The 23,096-nt window shown below is 34.7% G+C and overlaps 1 protein-coding gene across 3 annotated transcripts in view; it reads left to right on the top strand.

Annotated features, from left to right (window-relative positions):
- Nucleotides 1-4,752: 4,752 nt before the first annotated feature.
- The window catches only part of PEX5 (peroxin 5), a 166,736-nt gene continuing 148,392 nt past the window's right edge, over nt 4,753-23,096 (top strand). For all 3 annotated transcript variants that reach the window (XM_089821189.1, XM_089821188.1, XM_089821190.1), the window contains exons 1-3: nt 4,753-5,091; nt 8,656-8,790; nt 8,884-9,076. In XM_089821189.1, coding sequence (XP_089677315.1) covers nt 4,972-5,091; nt 8,656-8,790; nt 8,884-9,076 — 448 coding nt within the window. In that variant the 5' untranslated portion in view covers nt 4,753-4,971. The remainder of the gene's footprint in view (nt 5,092-8,655; nt 8,791-8,883; nt 9,077-23,096) is intronic.

Genomic DNA, 23,096 nt, shown 5'->3' with positions numbered 1-23,096 from the left:
TTCAATCTCCTTTTTCTCCTATCTTCTTCATCTTTCCATCCTTATATTTCTAGCACCTACCCCTTATTTTTGTGGCACCCAAGACTTGACCTACATAGCCAAGTTGACTCGGGTCAACCTATTATGGACTAGGTCAACCTAGTCTTTGACCAAGTTGACCAGGTCAACCTAGTCCCTGACAATTTTAGAGCTTAGGGCTTGAAAGGCCGCAAGGGTTTAATTAGTTTTTTATTGTTACCTAATCATCTTGTATTGTTTTCTCACCCAAAAACTCATATATAAGGATATTTGGGGGCTTCATTTTCATATATCTTATTCATAATTCGATTCCAAGATTTCAAGATCTTGCTCTTAAGTGAAGATTTCTAGCTTTGTATTCAAGGAGTTCAAGTATTCAGGTTTTTTGAGCATTTAAGCAAGGAGATTTCTATCTAGCATTGAAGGATCCTTTGTGAGCTTTTCCTCTTCAAGGAATAGCTTATTGTTGGCCATTAAGGGAGGAGATCTATATTGAAACATTCATCACCTTCTTCATTGATGCACTTATATATATATATATGACTCCATGATGAGTTTATAGTAGATCTATTGCAAAGAGTGGAGACACCCTACATTCCTAATTAAACATTTACATACATACAAGCAAGTTGAACAAAACATTTATCTTGTCTTTCAATCATTTACATTTACATTTCTCAATTACAATTAATTTCTTAAACTAGGGCTTGACCAAGGTAAGCCCTCATCAAACCCCAACCCCCGAGCCTTTCTTTTTTGTGTTGATTTGTAGGTTGAGAGGGAAAAGGATTACATATCTGGAAACTACTATTCACAAGCTTTCTGGAGTCGTCAGGTGCAAATCGCTAGACTACGTCAAATTGGTCATAAGTCATCTTCCTATGTCAACCTAGTCCTCCAATCTCAGATCTTGGGGAGATTTATGGGTTTTGTTCCTTTCGTCATTTCATTTAGAGATGCCTAGGTGAATATTTCAATACAGTTTAGATTTGCAAGTTTTGGAGCAAAAATGCATCTTCCTCTATGCATTATAAGTTGAGTCATTTATATTTTATTTATTTTCATATCTTTACTCTAGATTTACATCTTAATTGGGCTAATTATCTTTACATAACATCTAGATTGACATTATTTAAGAAATTAGTTCAATTTCACATTCACATTATCCTATTAAGGGCCAAAGTAAATTTCCTTTTGTTTTATTCCTCTTTATAACTTAAATTTAGTATTAGCTCTCTTATTTACTTTGGGTCCTAGCTAATCTAATTTGTATCATAAGTGGAATCATACTTGAAAATTCCCCTCTTTCCCTTGCACACATATTTGAATGGCTTAGTGACCCTGTAAAGTAGAGGCCTACATCTTATTAGAGTGCTTCCATTTTACCACTAAATAGTTGAGATGATATATCCATGGTCATCTACAAATATTGAGTTGGCACAAGTGTAGCCATATATGAACATTAAGCCAACATAATAGAGCCTATTTGATGAGACAATGATTAATTGAAACTACACATGCCTTTACAGGTTATGTGATAACTATAATACCTTGCTAATGAACCCTACAAAAGGAGGTCAATATGCACCTAACAATTATTTTAAAACATAAATATATACATCATACGTACAAGTATAATTATAACCAATAAGCATAAGGAATGGAAATAAAAATGATCCACAAATGATTGTGTACGAGTTAAAGACTCAAGTTCAATTCCAAAGGTTTTAAGATGACTCCAGTTACTTAGCAAGAATAAAAAGAAACATTCAAACCACCACATAAGAGTTTGGGACACATCATGAACCTCACAAGATAAGACTAAATCAACATCAATAGTCACTGTGCAATCCAATACAAGGTTCATTTTAAGACTGAATTGAAAAATAATCAAGAAATCATTATATTGGAACAAAAAAATGTTAGTACATGAAAAATGATCACAAAATATGGATCAACCAACCATATAATTCATTTTTCATAATCCTAATGGAACACCTCTTTGTTATAGATGCACAAAAGTTGTTTCAAAATAAATGTGCAAGGTTAAGTTATGTTTTGTAAGACTTTAATAAATGTGCAAAAAAAAAAAAAAGTGTAGGAATAATAAATGAATAGGTTTGAGTGACATATGCATAGGATTAAGGGATATATGCACATAAACAAGAAACACAAGCACAAATTTTATGTAGAGTCCTAAAATTAAAAAATGAAACACTGTCAGCTTTAACCCATGGCTAAAACAAGTACAACTCCATATTGAAGAGAACCAAAAAGCATGATTTGAGGTTGTATACACTCAATACCATGGATAAGATCAAAATCCAATTAATATATAGATCTAAAAAAATACAAACACAAAAATGATAAGCAAGGGACAAAAGGGAGCATATCATGCTTGGATCTCCATCACAAGGAAGAAGTCTACTATTTGTAAACCATCCCTCAACAAGAGTATAGTGCAATGCTACCCTACCATGTATAATTCTCAAGCTCACCCCACCCTACTTGTGATGATAGCAACCCAACCATAAATACATGGTAAAATACACACACTAAGAAGGGTTGACACACATGCTAGGAAAATGCATATACTTGGGACAAGTAGGTCAAGGTCACTTCTTAAAACTAGATAGGGTATGATGTTGAGAGTCAAAATTAGAGTGTCAATACATGATTGATGGAGGTCCGTATGGGTTCGAGAAATTCTTCTCTCATCAAGGAAACCCTGCTATGCTAACACATGCCTATCAAATAAATGATTGATGCTATGTTGATTCACATCTATAAATGACCATAATTATCTCATCTCACATCTCTTAAATAGATGAATGATGAATAAAATCACTTATCTTTATTATTATGTTTTTCCCCATGTACTATTAAGGCAATCAATTATTAGTTAACTCAACCAAGGGTTAACCTAGGACCCCTTTGTGTTTTTTCAAAATATAATAATTAAATTGAAGAATCACAAGTCAAAACCATAAGAAACATGGTAACTCTGTTGGTCTTGAAATGAGAGTACATGTCCCTCAGGATCTCGATATGACACATTCAATGTGCTCATGATATGATCTCAAACATTGATATCGTGTGTTCAAAATATGTTCACAAATCAAACATTGAGAAAAATCTACAAAGGAAGAAAATGAAAATAAGGTGTACACTACACATTCAACTAAGGACTTTGCTAGGAATACAAATTCATACACAAATATGATAATTACAAAGCAAAACTCGATAATGATAACAAACATGGAGTACAATCATGTCCAATGTTAAAATTAGGCCAAACAAGCCAACCAACAATTTTGGGAAGCATGTAAATTAAGGCAACCCCAAAATCAAACTTGAAATTAAGCAATAAAATTGAAACCCATTTGCCCTTGGGTCATTGCCAATACATTTACGTAATATAATCTTGGATTTGAGCATACACAAAAAATGGGTAGCATAGTAGTGATAAAAACACAATTTCCAATTCTAAACTAGAAATAAATAAACAAGTTCAATCGAGAAATGAAAATTAATGAAAGTGTGGTCAATGCTTATCCTCAACCCATGAATCTATTTCAACTTATTTGGAACCAACTATCAAGTAATTCAAAAGATGTTAGATGCCCCACCTTACATGATATGGAAAATACAAAAATAGAGAGAAGAAAATAAATTTGATGAGAATGAAAATGGACCCATAGAAAAGTGAGGACGCATGACATGAATCTAATGACCCACTACCTACAAGAATCTGACAACCAAATCAAACCCAATATGTAATTCATTGAATTAGTAAATTCCAATTCACCTAAAAGTAAAGCAAGAAAAAAAAAACTCTTTTTCCCAAATAAAAGGTAAGGTTTTTTTTTTTCCAAAAGGCCTAAGATGACTTTTAATAAAATGACTTAAATAAATTGTAAGTGAACTTAAGACTTAAAAAATAAATCCATTCGAAATAAACTTAATTTTACTATCACAAATTAGCCAGTAATAAATTAAATACTATAGATAATAAAAAATAAGAAATAATAAATGTACAAACATGGAACTGGTTTTTAATGATAGTGTTGTGACATTCAATATGTTTAATCACATCACAAGGGCATCAATGTTCCATTAGATATTTTATTATTATTATATGTGCTTCAACCATTTATAGTGTAAGCACCAATATTGCCCTTGTATGAATGATATATTCATTATTGTTATTATTCCTTTGGTATGTGCGGGTAAATATTTTCAAATGTATTTGTGTTAAGCGGTGTCAATCATATTTGTTTTGAAGTGGTTTTGTATTCCAATGCGCCTTATGAATTGAGGAAATCAATTCTTTTATATGATTACTTTTTCATATTGTACAGTATTACTTCTATAATCTTGCTTCTCACTTTAAACAATAAATTAAAAATGTAGAAAACAAAGCCCTCCTTTTTGTTCTATATATTATTTTGATATAATATGATATGTATAAATAATTAATAATCTTATGACAATATATTATTTTAAAATAACATAGACAATTTAATATTATAATTAATATATTTTTATTTTATTAAATATGACTTACGTTTATAATATAATAAAATAGTATATATATATATAAAATGAAAGAAGTACCTCGTGTGCTGAAGCCGATAATCCAAACTAATGGTAATTCAGGACATATTGCATTTTGACAGGGGATAGTTGTAGCAATCCGTATAAGATTCCCGAGTTAGCCCAGGCAAGCAAATTGGAGCAATTATCATTCAATGGTGGATCCATCTATTCCTAGAGCCTCCGAACTATCATATGTATGGATCCTTCTCCCATCCAATTAATATAGGAAGATAATATTCGCGCTGCTCTCGGCACCGCTGATTCCCAACTGTGCCATTATTCATTAGCTTCGAGGCAGGCGTTTACACACGACCCGGAGAGGATACTCGTAAGGTCTGCCTCAATTATAACAGCATGGCCATGCGAGATTTGATAACAGGGGGAGCAGCGTGTTCGGTCCCTGGAGCTCCTTCTTCTTCCTCTAATCCTCTCGGAGCTCTCGCAGATTCTATCCTGGGAACCTCTTCCAAACAGGTTTTTTTCAATTCCACTCTTCCTTCTTCTCATCCGTACACTGAAAATTGACTTTAAAATTGATTAAAGTCCTCTAATAACATATTTTCAAACATGAGCGAATTCTACTGATGATAATTCTTATGCTAGTTTATTGTCTCTGTTTTGTTGTTTTTAGTCCCCAATTTTTTCCTTTAATTCAGCCCCAGACTTTGTCTCATGATTAATCTCAAGTAGTTTAGTTCACATTGCAAACCATTGGAAGCATTCTTTTTCATTATTTCATATACATTAAGGGACATTTCTGTCATTTGAAATTCCTAGGAAAATATAAAACCCTTGAATTCGTAGAGGAAAAAGGAGAAGTACTGTTACATTTATTTTTGTAGTGAACATTGAATGAGAAAGAATATTGACTGAGCTGTGCAAAGGTTAGCCCAATTGGAACTTCAGATTGAGACATGAAGGGAGAGAGTTAAAAGGAGCTCTTTCCATTGAATTTCAAAAGACGCGCCTAACATTTTATTTATAAAGTTTTTTATCTGGGTGGGGGTTACTCGGTTGTGGTGGCATTGCTGGCTTAGATGTCATTGCCAATGGTTGTCTATTCAACCAAATTCAGTTAGGAATTGCATCTGGGGCAGTCAGTTGAGGCATACTTGTCATGACGCAGGGTTGTCTTCACCATCTCAGGATTTAGTTATTTTCTTGTTAGTTGAGGTATGTAAGCTGTAACCGAGTGCATCTATTTTATCAAATTCACTTGGGCCTTGCATTTGGTCTTGTCTCTCGAAGTATGTTTGCTATGGGTGGATGGTGTCTCCTTGTTTGAGGTATGCTTGTGGTGACTAAAGGGTGTCATTTCTGTCAAATTTACTCAAGATTTGCAGCTAACTGTCAAGATTTGCAGCTAATTGTCAGTTAAGTTTTGCTTGTCAAGACCAAGGAGTATCTATTATGTCAAATTGACAAAGTCATTTGGGAGTCTAGTGTTTCTTTGTGTTTTCTGGATAAGGAGATGTAACCTTTTTCCCAGATTTTAGGGACAGTTATAAAAAATGATTTATAATACATGAATTAATATTTGAATTTTTAAAATACCAATAAATACATAAATTAGTATTTGAATTTTGTTTTTGTGTGCAAGACCAAGCGCTTTTGGCAACTTATGTCTGGTTGTCTCATTGTAGTGTTTCTTTGGCTTTGAATCACACAAAAATGGAATTTCATCCTACCATACAAGCCCTTGCATTCATTTTTGCACTTGTTGCAGCTCCAAGCATAACCCTTCCCACATGGAATCCACTTTGTCAGGTAGCTGCAAAAAAACATTGGTTCTTAAAGATTGCGTGCCTTGATCTGCAAGGTTGGAACTTCTTGCCATTGTAGCAAATTATTATAGCTACAAGGTTTAAAGGAAACACAATATTAGGAAAGTAAAAAAACCCTTGGCAGAGGCTAACATTACTTGTTGGAAAGAATGATTATAATTTCAAAAAATTAACAAAAGAAGTCTTTTGGAGAGTTAAATCTTCAATGGAAGAATCCTCCTTGCGGGCAATCTCTTTAATCTTCCTGATACCTAATAAATACTCATAGACTAGAAATAATATTAATGAATTTGGAACACCAAAGTCTCAACCTTGACAATAAGCAATAATGACAGTTTGATTAATTAAAGAAGGAAAGGTAAATACATTTTTTCTTCTTCTTTTGCTCTGTTAGTGTTCGTTTAGGTGATTATTTATATTATTTTTGACTTTTGTAATTTATTATTATTATTTTCTTATGCCAGTGATTGATACAGCTTAGGTTGGACCAAGGCACGAGGTGCCTAGCTTGGTATGCCTTTGGTTTGTTTGAGATGAACCTAGGCAGGGTTTCCTCTATGGCCTGGTATTTGGATCTGTTTTTAACCCAGTCTAGATATGTAGGTGCAAGTGCGAAGCTCAACTTCCTAGCTTTTGAGTTGGATATGTAGGTGCACGTGCAAGTGGCATTGGGATCCCAAGGATATTTTCTTTCTCAAAGTTTTTCACCTCTAGCTGTCTAATATACTGAAGTAAGCTATCCTTGGTGCTTTTAGAAGCCTCACACTGTCCTGCCACAGGATTCATCTCTGCATTCAGGGAGACTAGCTCCTCCTCCAAGCCTAAAACCAGGGCATTCTTGTCCATCTGAAATTCTGTTAATGAAGGTTACACATTTTTGTTCAGTAAGTTTTGTTGGGTATCTAGTCAGAGACTTAAAAAAACTTAACAGGCCAAGCTTTGCTAGAGCTCCTATTTTGTTGAAGTCCTAATTTTCATGTTGGCTGTTATTAGCTGATTATGTTAAATCCTAGCAAATCTTTTTCCATTCTTTAGCCCAGAATATGTTAAGTCTTCTTCCAAAGACCACAGTTGCATATGGATGTCTTTCATTTTCTTTTTCTTACTGCTTCCTGCCATTATCTTCTGCAAGCCACTAATGAGGAGCTGAAGATAAAATTCCAAACAGGGAATGATTGTTAAGTCAAATTAGGAATATAATAGTAATAAGAGAAAAAAGAAAAGTTATTTGAGTGCAGAGCTGAAGCCAACATTCCAAATAGTGAATGAGTAAAAAGTCAAATTAGAAATATAACGTTCTTAAGAAAAAACTAGAGAAAAAAAAATGGAGGTAATTAATATCCCACTGCCATTCATGTTGAAGATTTTTTTGATTTTTCTATAATGGCTTGTGCTCTCATCTGCTTCTATATGTACAGTCAAGTCTAATGACCAATTTCTTCTTTGCTTGCAAGACTGGGCAAATCAGTTGATGGAATTTTTATGGTGTCATAATAGAGTTGCCCAGAGAATCCATGGTTATTTACCAGTCCTCATCAACTTCTTCGCTAGCAAGCAGGGTGGCTTATTTGGAATTTAGCAATCTTAGTGCATTTTTGTACTTTCTTTGACTTTTCCTGTATTAGAGGATTGCTTAGCAGTGTTTGTTTATTTTAGATATCTTGTGCCTAGTAACTGGTGTCATGTCTGTTAAAGTTTTGTGCTGAAATGGCAAAACCACTGGGTTATCTTGGAGTTTCAGGTCCAAATCCCCAAGAAGCACATCTAATTGTAGTGGTACATTTACGGTTGATTGTAAGTGCTATCCCTGCAGTTGAATTGAAAAAAGGTTTGGGCCTTTTTGAAAGCCCACCTTTACCCTCTATCCAGAAAAACTAAGGTCATATTAATAAAAATGCTTTAAGATAATTTTGGGGCACATCATAAATTTGGATTTGAAAACAGAAAACAGTATTATCTCTTCATTGATTGTTTTATGGAAGACAACAAGCCCTTGCACAGCATTTGTCAATTATGCCTACACACACTTAGTATTGATACTTGCATAATTTACAGTAATGAGAAATCATTGTGTTAAAGAATTTGTATATTTTATAAATTTATGTAATGTATTATATTTCCGATATCCTTGTGCAATTGTGGTTTCTTCATTGGCTTGAGCTTTGCTGTTTTTTTATTTCAAAATTTTGACTTCAATGCTGCATATGTTCAATTACTTGGACCAGTGACTGAATATTATTTATTTTTATGACAGGAAAGACTAAAAGAACTTCCAGCATTACCAGGATCAGGACCAGGTGCTTCTTCAGAGCTAGGATTCGAAAGGCCTTTGACCTCTCTGCCAGGATCAGAATATGAGCAGGAACCTTTTCAACGACCATATCATCAGGTTTATCTTTATATTTTTTATTACATCTCTCTCAAATTTGTTGTCTGACGTTTCTCAACTGCCTTCATTATTGATATTCTTAAACGTATACAGGATCCAGAGTTTTTGCAACGCTTCAACTCTGCAGACCGTGCAGGATATGAAGATGCATGGCAGGAGTCCACTGCAATTAATCGTGTTGCTCCTATGCATCATCAAAATAGAGAAAACCAGGATTACTTACCTGAGTTCGAACACATTTATGAGCAAGGTGTTGAGAATTTTCATGGTCAACCTACCTTCGATGGTATGTTTCACTGGGGAACATATAAATTCCAAATTTAGGTCTAGCATGTTTGGCCTTATGCCATTTTTTTGACATTTGAATGTATAACTTTTGAATACATTGGTAATCGCGAGGTAGAAAGAAGTTTGAGCACAAATTGCATGATATGTAATCTTACTCATATATGCCTTAACTGCTTATGTTCTCGAGAATGGGCTTAATTGAGACTTGGTCATGAATGCTTTTGCACTCTCCAACACAGAATAAAAAACACTAAGTATCCTATTCTCTTTGAAAGGAAATCCAATTTGATCACTCAAATAGTAACACCCCAAGGTTCTGGTCATCAGGTATCGATTGTGCATTCGATAACTTAGTGAATGCATGTGATTTGCTAGAAATTGTAATGCCTCCTATTTGAAATAGGGTTTAATAATAAAAATAATAATAAATTTAAAATATAAAAGAATAAAAATAGAAATTAAATTAAAAGTATGAAACAATAAAATTAAAATATAATACAAATTAAAATTTAATTAAGTTGATAAAGGGTCAAAAAGCGTGAAATGAAGAGTTGTGACACTCTTAGACGTGAGATATAGAAAAGGGTGAAGAGAACTTCATTTGAAAGAGGAGAGGGGAAAGAAGACAAAAGGGCTATTACTAGGTTCAGACCTTGCCACCCAGATTCGGGTCCAAGTTCGCATGGGTTTGGATTCACCGTTTGGGTTTGCTGCAGGTTTGAGCAGAGAACGGATTTTGGACTGTGGATCCGTTTGGGTTTGCGCTGGTGTGAACTTGGGCGAAGCCACGATGAACCCAGGAGGACCCGCAACAATAGGGTCCAAAAATGAAATAAAACAACTTAAACTAATATTTTTTTAATATTATTTTTATGTAACCCTAAAAGGAGCCTAATAAAAAACATTTCACTCATCTAATCTCTCTTTTGCTCTCTCATTTTGGTGTGCCCATTTTGCAAGTTTTAAGAGAAGGTTGTAGAGATTGTTTGTCCCAATGATGAGGATCTAGACATAAATGCAGCCGGGGATGAAGCCATTGATCCCACATTTTTTGATGACCTATTTGACCCTTGAAGGATCATTTGATACTATGATCATTGATAAACTATTAAACACTTGTCATTTATCATTATGTTTCAAACTTTATTATTTGATGAAGTTGTCTATGTTTTGAAATTTCATTTTGCAATTTAGTAATTCAATGTATGATTTTCTTAACAATCATGAACATAGATTAATGCGTGGGTATTTAATGTTATTTTTTGACATTTGGCATTGATCAATGATTGAGCAACATATTTCATACTATTTGACTAAGTTTTGCAATAATGCACATTTATCTTATTTTTTTGTATTATATATATATGTTCATGAATCCACCCACAAACCCAAATGAGGAAAAAAAAAAATTGCTCAAACCCACAAACCTGAGGTTGAACCCAAATCCGTCCCCCAACCCAAATTGGTAACTTAGGAAAAGGGAAGGTGTGACTCAAGAAAAAATTAAGGGAAAAGAAAAAAGGAATCAAAAGAAAATAAGGATGTGACTTTTTCAAAAGGCAAGTTATGGAGGCTTGTCACTCTTTCAAAGGGCAATGATGATGAGGGGTTGTGATTCTTTCAAAAAGTTTGTGATTATAAAAGGTTGTGTCTGTCACAAAGGGTAAGAATGAGGAAACCATTGCAAAGGGAAGACATGACGAAGAGGTGTGACTCTCCTTGACATTGGAAGATATATAGGGGCGAAGGTTTCATTTGTGGAGGACATTTAGGGGAGATCGATGTGGGAATTATATATTTTTCTCAAAGGTGACAGAGAAAATTGGTGACTCAAATTCTTATGAAAGGTAGTGGCACTTTCACCAATAAAGTATAAAGGAGATTTCATTCCAACCATTGGAGGAGGATTTTTGAATCAGCATCCTTCTTCCTTCAGTCATTAATCCCTAGGAAATTCTTAAACAATCAATCAGCAAGATCACGCAAACAGTCATCAAAGTTCTATAAATCCTTAGTAGATATGGGGTCAAGAAAACATACAATTCAGCACTTCACTCTGTCAAATTTACATCCATTCAATCATCATCTACCAATTTATAAAATTAGCAATCGTTATATCATCATTCTTCAATCACGTAATCACAAATACATCGAATCAGGAAATCGTAGGGATTCATTTAATTAGGCAATCATTCAACAACAATCAAATGAACAATGAAGTCGGAACATTAATAGGCATCAACAATTGCATAGTGTTGAACCAAGCAGAAGTGTGTTATGCGATCTCACTCAAATATAGAGAACGAACAATAAATTGGTAAGAGGTATCAGTTCTGATATTAAGCAGCATAATGGTACTTATTTATGATTTCTTGCTTATGAATTATGTGTATGAATATGACATTATTATTTTGTGACCTTTATTTGAAGAATATATGCTATAATGTGTAATTCTTATATGTTTGGTTATTCATTATGATATGGAACTCTAATCATAGGAAGAGGATAAAAATGGTAATAGAAGAGGGGAATGGCTATTGATTCCTCGCTTGGTACACCCCCTCATATAGATGGCAAGGGCCGCATGAGGCCAAGAGGGATGGTATCCACTCTTCAGCCTAGGGTTGAGGGTTGCTCAGTTATGGATTCCTCGGTAGGTAATGTATCCTTGTAAATGATTTAATAATAAACAATAATTATAAATTCAAAACATAAAAGAATAAAAATAAAATGTAACATAATAAAAATTCAGTTAAGTTTAATGAATGGTCAAAAGGCATGAAATGAAAAGTTGTGACTCCCACAACTATGAGATATAAAGGGAGAATTTCATTTTAAAGGGGTTGGAAAGAGGAAGTAGAGAAAAGGGAAGGTGTGAATCAAGAAAGATTCTATGGAAGAGGAAAAGGAATTGGAAGAAAATAAGAAAGTGACTTCTTCAAAAGGTAAAGGTTATGAAGGGTCGTGTCTTTTTCAAAGAGTGAGAATTATGAAAGGTTATGACTTCTTGAAAGGGTAGAAATGATGAACGATTGTGACTCTTCTAAAGAGTGGTAAATATGAAAGATTGTGATCATTGCAAAGGGAAGACATGATGAAGAGGTGTGTATCTCCCCCACATTGGGAGATATGAAGGGGAGGTGGTTTCATTTGAGTAGGAGAGATAGGAGAGATCAAGTGGAAAATGAATTTGTTACTCTCAAAGGGCAGCAATGGAGGGTGCTGACTCAAGTCATATGAAAGTTGATAATACTTTCACCAATGAAGTATAAAAGAGAACATTCAAGGATAACTTATCAATCATCACACATGAATCCACAAAAGCAGTCATCAATTATCAAATTAAGAAAACAGTCAATCAATCACAAACTACTCTATCAAATCAGCATTCATTCAATTCCCCAATATATCAAACAAGGACTCATTACATGATTACTCATCAGTCATCTATCAACAGTCTCCTAATCATAAATCACCAATACCTTAAAACATACAGTCAAAAGAATTTGTTGAGTTAATCAATCACTCATACAAATATCAATCATTTAACAACATTCAAATTACTAATCAAATCTGAACATTGATAAGCTTCGGCAGTTGCATAACATTGAACCAATCAGATCTTACATTAGAATCTGGATATTATATGTGTAAATTGGTATCAATGATTAAAACACTATGCAATATCTGCCTATAGTCATTTGTAGATATTCTTAGTACTTAATGCAGTCTGCCTATATAAATATTGTTTACAATAAGATTGTTACCTATGCCATATTTCTTCACACACACATGAAAAACTTGTGTGTATGTATTTTATTGGCTCCCTTGAACCAAGTATGCCACTCCAAGGGATGTAATTTGTCATAGTTGGACATTCCTGCCTCTTGTGGGCCGAGAGGTGAATTAATTACCCTAAGGATGGAACTGGTCATAGTTGAATGTTTCTGCCGGTTGTAGATAAGGGACAAGTTGCCATGATGTGAATCATGCATGCTCTCAGGCCTAGTTGGGTTAGGCAATTTAGTAGTGCCCTTTTGAGTTGCTTACCAAGACTAGTTTATGGTTGGTTATGAGGTGGTTAGCTAGACATAATGCTTATCTTGATTTCCTTATGTTTGTTCATTATTTCTCAAAATTGTTAATAACTAACAAAGTTCACTCCTGTTTGTTGTTGCTGGATTTGTTGTTTTCGTCTAAAAACAGGTAAACTCCAATTGTTGGACACTACAACACCCCCTCATATAGATGGCAAGGGCGACATGAGGTCAAGAGGGGTGACATTTGCTCTTGGACCTAGGGTAGAGGATTGATGGGTATGGATACCTCTCAAGGTACACCCCCTTGTATGGATGACAATGGCCACATGAGGCTATGAGGGGTGACATCCACTCTTGGGCCTAGAGTAGAGGATTGATCAGTTATGGATACTTCACTAGGTACACTCCCTCATATGGATGACAAGGGCCACATGGGGCCAAGGGGGATGGCATCCACTCTTGGGCCTGTGGTAGAGTATTGATTAAGACACTCTAATATGCCCCATATTTTTTCTCTACTATTATTAAACCCTAATAAATTAAATATACATTCCTACCGTAGGTGAAATGATCTATGTTTTTAATGTGTCTAATAAGGAATGTCTATTTTATGGATTATGTTTCAATGATTTCCTAACATGTTGCAAGGTCTCAAGCAAGTGTATCATGTTACTAATTCTATTCTAGTTCTTGTTCCTAATGAAATTTGAGAATTAGGGCAAAATTATATTATCACAAAGGGCCTCACAACTAAGGTTGGAATCCTGTTCCTGCGAAATTTCTTAGAAAGTCCTAAAATCTTGAACTTCAGTATCATTAGATTTGGCAATACCAGTGGATGGTTTTTGACTTGCTTAATTTCATTCCAAATAAATTTCAAAAAAGTAGGGGTTATAAAACTAAACTTGGAATCTTAAACAAAAACTTGTTGATAGTAATAGACGAGTTCCAAAATATTAATCAAAGCTTGTTTCACCAGATTTTATTACAGCTACAACAAAATAGATGCAATCTTCAAAGGAATACTCAGAATTTTCAGAACACAAGTGATTCATAAACAACGAATGATTGCACTTCGGTTTATAAAAAAGGTTCAGACTAACCATACACTAAAACTTACAATCAGCAAGCACCAAATGATACCAACAGGGAATTTCATCAAGTATTGATCATAACAAATCTTTTTGCTATCGAACCTTAAATAACTTTGAGAAGCAATCAATCATGCTAACGTACAAGCTTAACACAAATCTTCACCAACGACAATGAAGTTCTCTGTTAATTTTGGTAGTCCTTTGGCAACAATTTCCAGGTCCTTCTTTCAATGAAGAGGCCAAGGCCTTTTATAGATTTCACTATTCAAACTGAGGGCCAAATTCAATCCCATTCAAGGTTCAAGACTCACCACAAACCCCAGGAGGGTTAATAATATTTAATGCAGTTAGTTACAACAGCCAAACCCTCTTTTAAATACAATTTGCTACAGCATCCAGAAAAATACATAGTGGGCATGGATCCCAATATTTAAGAGGCACAACACACCTTTGGCACAAATTCCCATGAGGAAAAAGATAAAATAGGGAAGAGCTTCTGTAATTTTATATTCAAAATTAGATAAGCACTTAGATTACATCGAATCATCTTCAAGTACAACATGCCCAACATTCTTCTCCTTTTCCTTTCTAGGATACCCTAGGAATCCTGAAATCCTCCTTGGTTCGTGTGGTTGTAGCCCTCAATTTGTATTCTATGGGCACCAACTCAGGAATAGATTCTTTTAAAGTTTTATCTCAATCCAGCCTGGATTTGAACCATGTACTATATCGAGATTTTTGAGATTTTACCCAAGTCGGCATCTTCATCCATTGAATCTTTGTTAAGGAGGAACTCCCTCAAAATCATACTTCATCCTTTCAATCCTTGCTAAGTTCTCTGTCTTGACAGAGTGCATTTGAATTGAAAAAAGTTGAATCAAATAACTCCAAAATTCTTAAATAATTGCACTGATTTCATGTCCATATCATGAATAAAATCATCATTAATTACATGTTGAAAACTTCCTTTGGAGTGATTAAATCCAAGTTCTTATATGCATTTTCAGAAGTTTGGCTAATCCTTGGATTTTGAGAAATACAGTTTTTTCTTGTTTTTTCAGAGTTTTGAGTTCATCATGAAATTTTTATGATTTGGAACTTTGGTGGAATTTCAAAACTTTGAACTCTTCATGGATTCTGAAACGTTGGACTGCTTTTTTACTTTTGTCCCTTCAAGGAATTTGAGGAGATTTCATGTTGTGAAGGATTTGTTGGAGATCTCACCCAATCAATGAATGCTGAAAATATCACTTTGGCAAGGAATTGTCAGAAATTTGACCTTGTCAAGAAATGTTGGAAATTTCACTTTGTCAAGGATTTCTCAGAGATTTCACAATGTCAAGGAATTTCAGAGATTTCACCCAAGCAAGGAATTGTTGGAAATTTCCAACAATTTCACCTTGTCAAGGAATGTTGGAAATTTCATCATGCCAAGGAGTTGTTAGAGATTTAACCCTGGCAAGAAATGTTAAAAAATTAGCCCTGTTTAGACTTTTTAGATTGTCATGAATTGTCAGAGATTTCACCCTTTCAAGGAATGCTTGGAGATTTCACTCTATCAAAGAGTTGTCTGAAATTTCACTCTGTCAAGGAAGTATCACCCTGTCAAGGAATGTTGGAAATTTCACCTGGTCAAGGAATGTTGGAGATTTCAGTCAACTAAGGAATTGTTGGAAATTTCACCTTGTCAAGGAATGTTGGAACTCTCATCCTGTCAAGGAATTGTCAGAGATTTAACCCGGGAATGCAACACAGAAAACTTTACCTTGGAGATTTCATCCTGTCGAGGAATGTGGGAGATTTTACCCTGTTGAGGAATTGTTGGAGATTTCACACTGTTAAAGAATTGTTTGAAATCTCACTTTGTCAAGGAACGTTAGAAATTTCACCCAATCATGAAATTGTTGGAAATTTCACTCTGTCAAGGAATGTAAGAAATTTCAACCTGTCAAGGAATGCCAAAAACTAAGTGGTTGGGGATTTTAAGACTGGGAATCTAATAAGGTCGGGGATTTGGCATGACAATGAATTAGAGACCTAATTTTTTAACTATTAAAAATTTCCACCCAGGACCTTTTTGCAATAAGCATTATATTCCAGAACTTTGACCCCAGTAAGGATTTTATGATTTTTAATCTGGTTTTGGGATCTTTTCCATTACCAAGGTAATTTTTTGATGATTTAATTTTCCCTAAAATGTGAATTTTTCTTAAGACCTTTTGCTTGACTTAATGATCTCAGGACCACTCCACATTAGCAATGACATAACCAATTTGGGCCAGGGAGATTGAAAACTGTGTCAAAAAGCTCCCAATCGGCAGGACTTACGACAACAAGCCAAAAGTAAAAGAAAATCACCAAAAACTGAAAGATGAATGGAGAAAGGGGGTCCTTGCTTTGGATGGGGCATATGTGTAGTGCACAACAGATCTACACGTGCCGAAATAATATCTTTGTAAGGTTCGCAAGGCATAAATGTTATGAGTCACACCTCAAATTGCTTCTTGGAGGTGTACTTTTCTGGATGTTGCTTCATTTGGTTTGTGACAAATGTCAATTATTGCCATAGGTTACATTCTTGGAAATGTAAATATTTTTGTAGGTTTTGTGAGGCTGACATACATGGCTGCAGGAGAGTGCCCCTTTAAAACAAATAGTTTGGATAAAGGAGAAGATTTCAAGATAAATATGGTATTTGAAAAAAAAACACCATTTTAATGAGCAATGGGTTCAGAGTGCAGCCTGGTAGAAGTTGAATGCTTTTAGATGGCTAATTGGCTGAAATAGCTTGATTTTCGAGAGATCTATCATGAACTTGTATGCCATTATTGTACAAAATTCCTAAGTCATTCTTGGAGCATGGCAATCCATTTTTATGCTCATTAATTGAGTTCCTTGATTTCAAAGGTTAAGATGATCAATATTAATTTTAAATCTAGTGCTCAAAAAGGAATTTTTGCCACCAAGGAGTCATATTTAGAAAGGTAGCTTTACTTTGATAGAAATTCAATGTACTTCTGACAATGAATTAAAATCCTTCTTTTGGAGACAATAAGAGAATTGTTTTGAGTAAGAATTGTATCCAAACAATGTCTAGAGGCATCCTACAACAATAAATGGCTTGGTGAATTTAATTTTATTCATTATAAATGCAAAATCAGGGGCAACATTTTGGGTGGAGCTAGTCAAATTAGAAGTCATCTATCTCTTATAAATTATTGATCTGTAGAATTCAGAAGAAGCTTTAGACAAATTGAAAGTAGAAATATCCCAAATCCATAAATCTTAGAGTTTTCCATGTATTGTGGAGACTATCCACTTATGGTGGATGGTGTTGATTATGGGTGGATGATGTAAAACTGAATTGCTTTAAGCCCTTTTCTTCACTAAGGACTCACCTAGGCTTCTCTTCTAGCCCACTAGGGTTCCTCTTTTTCACCCTAACCTCAAGAGGATTGCTATCTTATCCCCCACACTTCACTATTCAGCTACACCAATGTTTCCACAACTTGCATCCATCCTGGAGACATTCCAACTTGTCCTCCAAACTCTCAATTTCAACAAACCTGGTCATTCTACCTTCAGCATGGAGTGAGGGATTCAACTTGAGGGATTTTAGACTTCCACTATACTCCTAGTCTCAAAATCCATAGGTTTCTCTATTGATTGCTTCAAACTTGGCAAAACTGCCCCAATTAGGCCTCCAAACTTGGTCTTTGGACTATAACTCCAAATTTCCCTTAACAAGGTGGAGAACTAATTACCAATATGAATACCCTTTTGGAAGTACTTGAAGATTTTGTAGGTCTTAGGTTCTCAACTTGTCCGTACACCACTTTGCTACATTTATGCCTAAAAGTAAGGGTTTCAAGGATTTCATGTCAACACCTACTAGGGTCTAATGAAACACTTAGTAAATCTTGTCTTGGAAACTTTTCCTCTCACACATAGCTTCCTCATACATTCCTCCTCCTTTTGCAACTCTTAGATTGAACTTCCTAGCACATTAAATCTATCAAAAACAACTTGCAAGCACTGTGATCGCCTAGCCATGCATCAAAAGCTTTCCTAGGGCATCACTTGAAAAATACAAAAATGAGCTTGTCGAGACTTCTCCTTTGCTATGTACACTGTACAAGGACTCCACTTCCACATCCCTTTAAGGCCATCCTGATTCCACAGTGAGGGTTCATGGGGGAGCCATATTTTACAAAACTGTCAAAACAGGAACAGCAAACTGTCTATTTACAAATGATTTTAAAGCTGTAAACAAATGAACTCCTATCAACTTGCAATCTAAACCAAAATGCATGGTAAGAACATGAACTACAAGGATCCAACACAAACAAAGATCCTTCAATCCATTAAAGCATTCGTGCAATCAAAAAGACAAAAACTGTCAATTCTAGAACAATAGTTTGTGGCTTTCAATTTTCAAAATCCACTTGTTTCAATATCCAACCCTTGGAATGGGTCTCGTTCGTGGTCTTATAGGTTTTCTCAAAGGTTTCAAATAGTTATCATAACTATCAACTCCATTTTCACAACATGCAACATTCTTGTCAAAATATTGTCATGCAACTTTTCAAAGTTGCTGATGACATCTTGCATTTTCTAGCAACTTTGACATTTATCACTTGGAAACTTCCAAATTGGTCCACTTTGATCACTTTATGATGTCTAACCATGATTTAGCCTTCAAAGCATCAACTCACATGATTTGGACCACTTTGACCTAATTGACAACTTTTGCAATAAGTTGACATCTTTCCCAACATTGTACCAAATGACAATATATGACCTCCAACCTATGCAAAAAGATGTAAAAACATCATGGAAGACATAGTAAGCTCAAATCCAAACTTTCTCTAGACTTCTAGAGTATAAGACCTATAACCCTAATCTTGCTTCCTAAAATCCGAAACACAAGGTAAGCAAAAACATCTAGAATGGATTGAGCCTAGTCAAATCCACCTAGAAGCAAACTCACATGACCTTCTAAGGTCCAAACACACCCAACTGACTTGGCTAAGGTCAGTACAAGCTGAAACCCAAAATGTGGAACTAGGACTAGGAGTTAGCCTAGGTGCTCCTGCACCAGTGGACCTCTTGGATGTTGTTAATATATGTGGTATGACTTCTGAGAATTTACGTTTGCCTTCTTTTGCATATGACTTTTGTTGTTCAAGGGAGGAAAATTAGTCTCTATATGGGCAACAAGTACTGCTATTATCTTGCTATAAGATAAGAATAATAAAGTATTTAATTAACGGTCATTTAGATTTTTGGATATTTAGTTATGTTATTAGGTAATTTTTGTATCCTTAATTAGTCTTTTAGAGACATTCCATTGTTGCTCCCAGTTTTCTTTATTAGGAGAATACGTCTACATTTTGTACTCTTTCTTAGTTGTTTTCTAAATAAAATTTCGTAACATGGTATCCAAGCTTAGGTTTTTTTGGACAAATTTTTTATAAAAAAATTGTAGCTTCATTACATAATTTTTTTCTAGAAATTCTATTCTGATTTTTAAGGAAAATCGTTGCAAAGATTTTTGGCATGGTGCTAATGTCTTTATATAGTTTTGGCTTGCACTTGCACTTTTTATGTTTCGTTTATGGTTCGTGTGTCATTTGTGTGTGCTGTAATTGGTTAAAAATCACCTGCGAGGGTTTTATTTATTGTTATGTGTAAAGGTTGGATATTGAGGCTCTTAGTGTCTAGCAAGACATGGTGGATTCTTCCATACTTAAAAGGTTTTCTGTAAGAAATTGGGACATTTCTTTGCTCTCAAACCCATGTGACATATTTTACTATTTTTTTTGAGGATGTGCAATTTTTTCTTTGAGTTTCTTGGTAATCAACTTCTTTCAAGTGATTTCCCTATCCTGCGCAAGTTGTAGACATGAGTGGGTGTATTTTAGTTGAGATTTATAGGTCATGTTGGGAATTTGTGCACCTTTTTTGCAATGTGACTCAAGATGACCTGCGTTTGAGCATGTGAGCTTGCTTAGTTTTTGTGGTGTTTGCATGAATTTTTTTTGGTGCATCAAAAGGGGTTCAACTCTGGTGATTCTGCATGTAGGTGTTTGTGCAAGCTACAACTCATTGAAGATATATTTGTTATATACTTTGTGTATATATGAAATATATACTTCACTCATTTCATATGTATATTACATATTGTGTGTGTGCGCGAGAGAGTGTATATATATATAATCATATGATTAATCATGATAATAAGAAAATGCTATTGATAACTAATAAGAATTAAAGAGACATGTCTCTACAGAGACGTGCCTCTTAATATGATATACATATGCATTGACAAGGTAACTTGAAAAAGACAAAAAATGCATAAGTGCTATTACAAGTTACAACTAAGATAAATGATCCTTTTATTAACATGGTATCAGAGCAGGAATGAATGTCTTTGACATCAATGAGTTGTGTTGGACAATGTCTATTCTCAGGCGAGACCATTTATTATGATGCTTAGAGCTTTGTGCAACAAATAGAGATTAAAGTTCCTTGCAACATATAGTACCATCTTCGATGGCAGTACAAATATATAAAACATGAAAAGAATCGTAGGGAAAGGTGGCTAAGGTCTATGAATCATCGATAATCACCATATAGTCCATCTTGAGAAACATTCAAAGGAGAATACAAAAGAAAGGAATTACTGACGATCAATATACTTTTCAAGTGTCGTGAATAGTATTTCAGCATTACAACTTTGGAGACTACAACCCCTTGCATAGATGAATATCACTAGAGTTGGAATGATTCATCAAAGGGTTATTGATTATTAATGTCGTATCTCTTACTGGGCGTCAAGAAACCTATCTAATAATTTTTGTGGTTCAATTTGCATATCTCGTGAATGTTATCTCAGTAGTTCTTTGGTGACAAATGAGTTTCTTTTGATCATGAATTTAACCTTTTATTGGATGTGCAAATTCTTGTGTGTGCGAATGAGAGAATTGATACACCTACTGCGAGAATGGTGATGTGCTTGAAGACTCCTAAATGTTTGTATCCAGAGAAAATTTATAGGTTGCTATTTAGGAGATGGTATGTCATGCAAGTTTGAAGGGTGAAAACTTGTTGCATTAGAGAGTATGTTTAAGGGATGTAGCGTGCAAATCATATGAGTAGGCCCACACCAAACTGATATCTGAGAAATGGAGGTTTCAGGTGGTGTCACGTCATTTGTCAAATTGTAGATCGAATCTACAGTTCTTTGACTAAAATCCAAAGAGCTCAAGATTGCATGTACGTTGCAGTGTACAATGTTGTTGTGCTTAGCATTATTTGAATTTGTTATGAATACAAAAATCATGAATGAAGTAGCGATGACTCCTCGTAAGTCAGCAAATCAATAGGAGGGAATTATATGAAGCGAAGGGTTCAGATGGGGTATAAAAACATAATATATACTACCAACTACAATTACAATAGGGATGATATTAGAAAGGCTCACACTATTACTAGAATGGGAAAAGCATGAAGAGTAAATTACAATCTACTATGCCGAATAACCATTGAAAGCTCTTAGTGCCATCAAAGATTATAGAGAGTATAACTGGTGACGATATAATGGAGCATTTTCATAGAGCGACTAGCGAGCATGAAGAAGAAGGTAGCACTCACCCTCACCAAAGGTACACGATAGAGATTGAAGGTAGATAACTTCTATTTGTGTAGACACCTGAACTGGGGAAATGAATTAGAACGATAGGAATTACAAATATCGAAGCATACGATTCAAGTAGAGATAGAGTAGAGAACCCATGATGGATAGTAATTAGTGTACTTCCAATCATCAAGAATAGGAGATAGGACCACAACAATAGGAATTAAATCTACAAAATCTATGATAAGTAGAAGAAATTCAACCATTGGAGATACACAGAGATATAGTCAGTGGTCTCCTTGCTATAGAGGACACTAAGGGGATCATTCAAATGATGGTTTATTTGGATAAAAGATGGATCAAGAAGCATAAGAGATTGCATTAAAGAAAGAACTTGATAATTTCTACCATGAGACTTGAGTTGATGACTAACAGAGTTAGAAGGTGATATCATTCATACATGATTGTCTCTCATTGAACTTGATAGTGACTGGCAACTCTATAAAATAGAGAAAGTGCGAATTTTACATTTTAGGGAGGAATAATAACCAATTTACCATTCCCATTGTTTGACAAATGCTTATATGAAGGTGTTTTTTGATTGGAGAAACTTGTATCAAGGAAGTTGATGTGTAAATAATTATTTATATCCTTGAGTATTACTTTAGTCTCTATCTTATTTGTATTTGTATATGTACTATACGAAGCTATTTGCCTTGATCTTTTTCGTTTTCTCTGGGATATTCTTGCAGGAAAATAAGATTGACGCATTAGGCATGCTACCAAACATTGTGCAGGACTCGATCTTATAACAGTAGCTTCAAAGAACTTTTGATCTAGAATTCATTAGTCATTTGATGATCATGCTAGATAAAGTGAGGCTTCTTGAAGTGAATATCTTTGATTATTGAGATTATGAGTAACCTTCTATATCAAGAGGGAGTTTGACAGCTCATTAGAGGCAATCCAATCTTGGACAAAGAGAGGGAATAGACACTTGATATGCTTTAGTCAAACTTTTGATAATCTAGGTCATATTGATTCAGAGGGAGTAGACCATGTCGAGATGGATTCTCTTGTGATCGGAAACTATAGTAGTTAAAGGACCGTGATTCATGGGATAAACTTTTATGTATGTAGGCTAGAAGGCTCTATGGTATCATGATACCTATTGAACTAGGGAAGTATGACACGACTTGTTTCCAAGAGGTTAGAAGGATCTTCATTGGAGAGAACCTTGTACTA

The sequence above is a fragment of the Cupressus sempervirens genome, chromosome 3, assembly GCF_028749045.1.
Source record: "Cupressus sempervirens isolate cs-2001-9-10 chromosome 3, ASM2874904v1, whole genome shotgun sequence".
Taxonomy (NCBI): Eukaryota; Viridiplantae; Streptophyta; class Pinopsida; order Cupressales; family Cupressaceae; genus Cupressus; species Cupressus sempervirens.
This window is presented reverse-complemented; position numbering and strand designations above follow the sequence as displayed.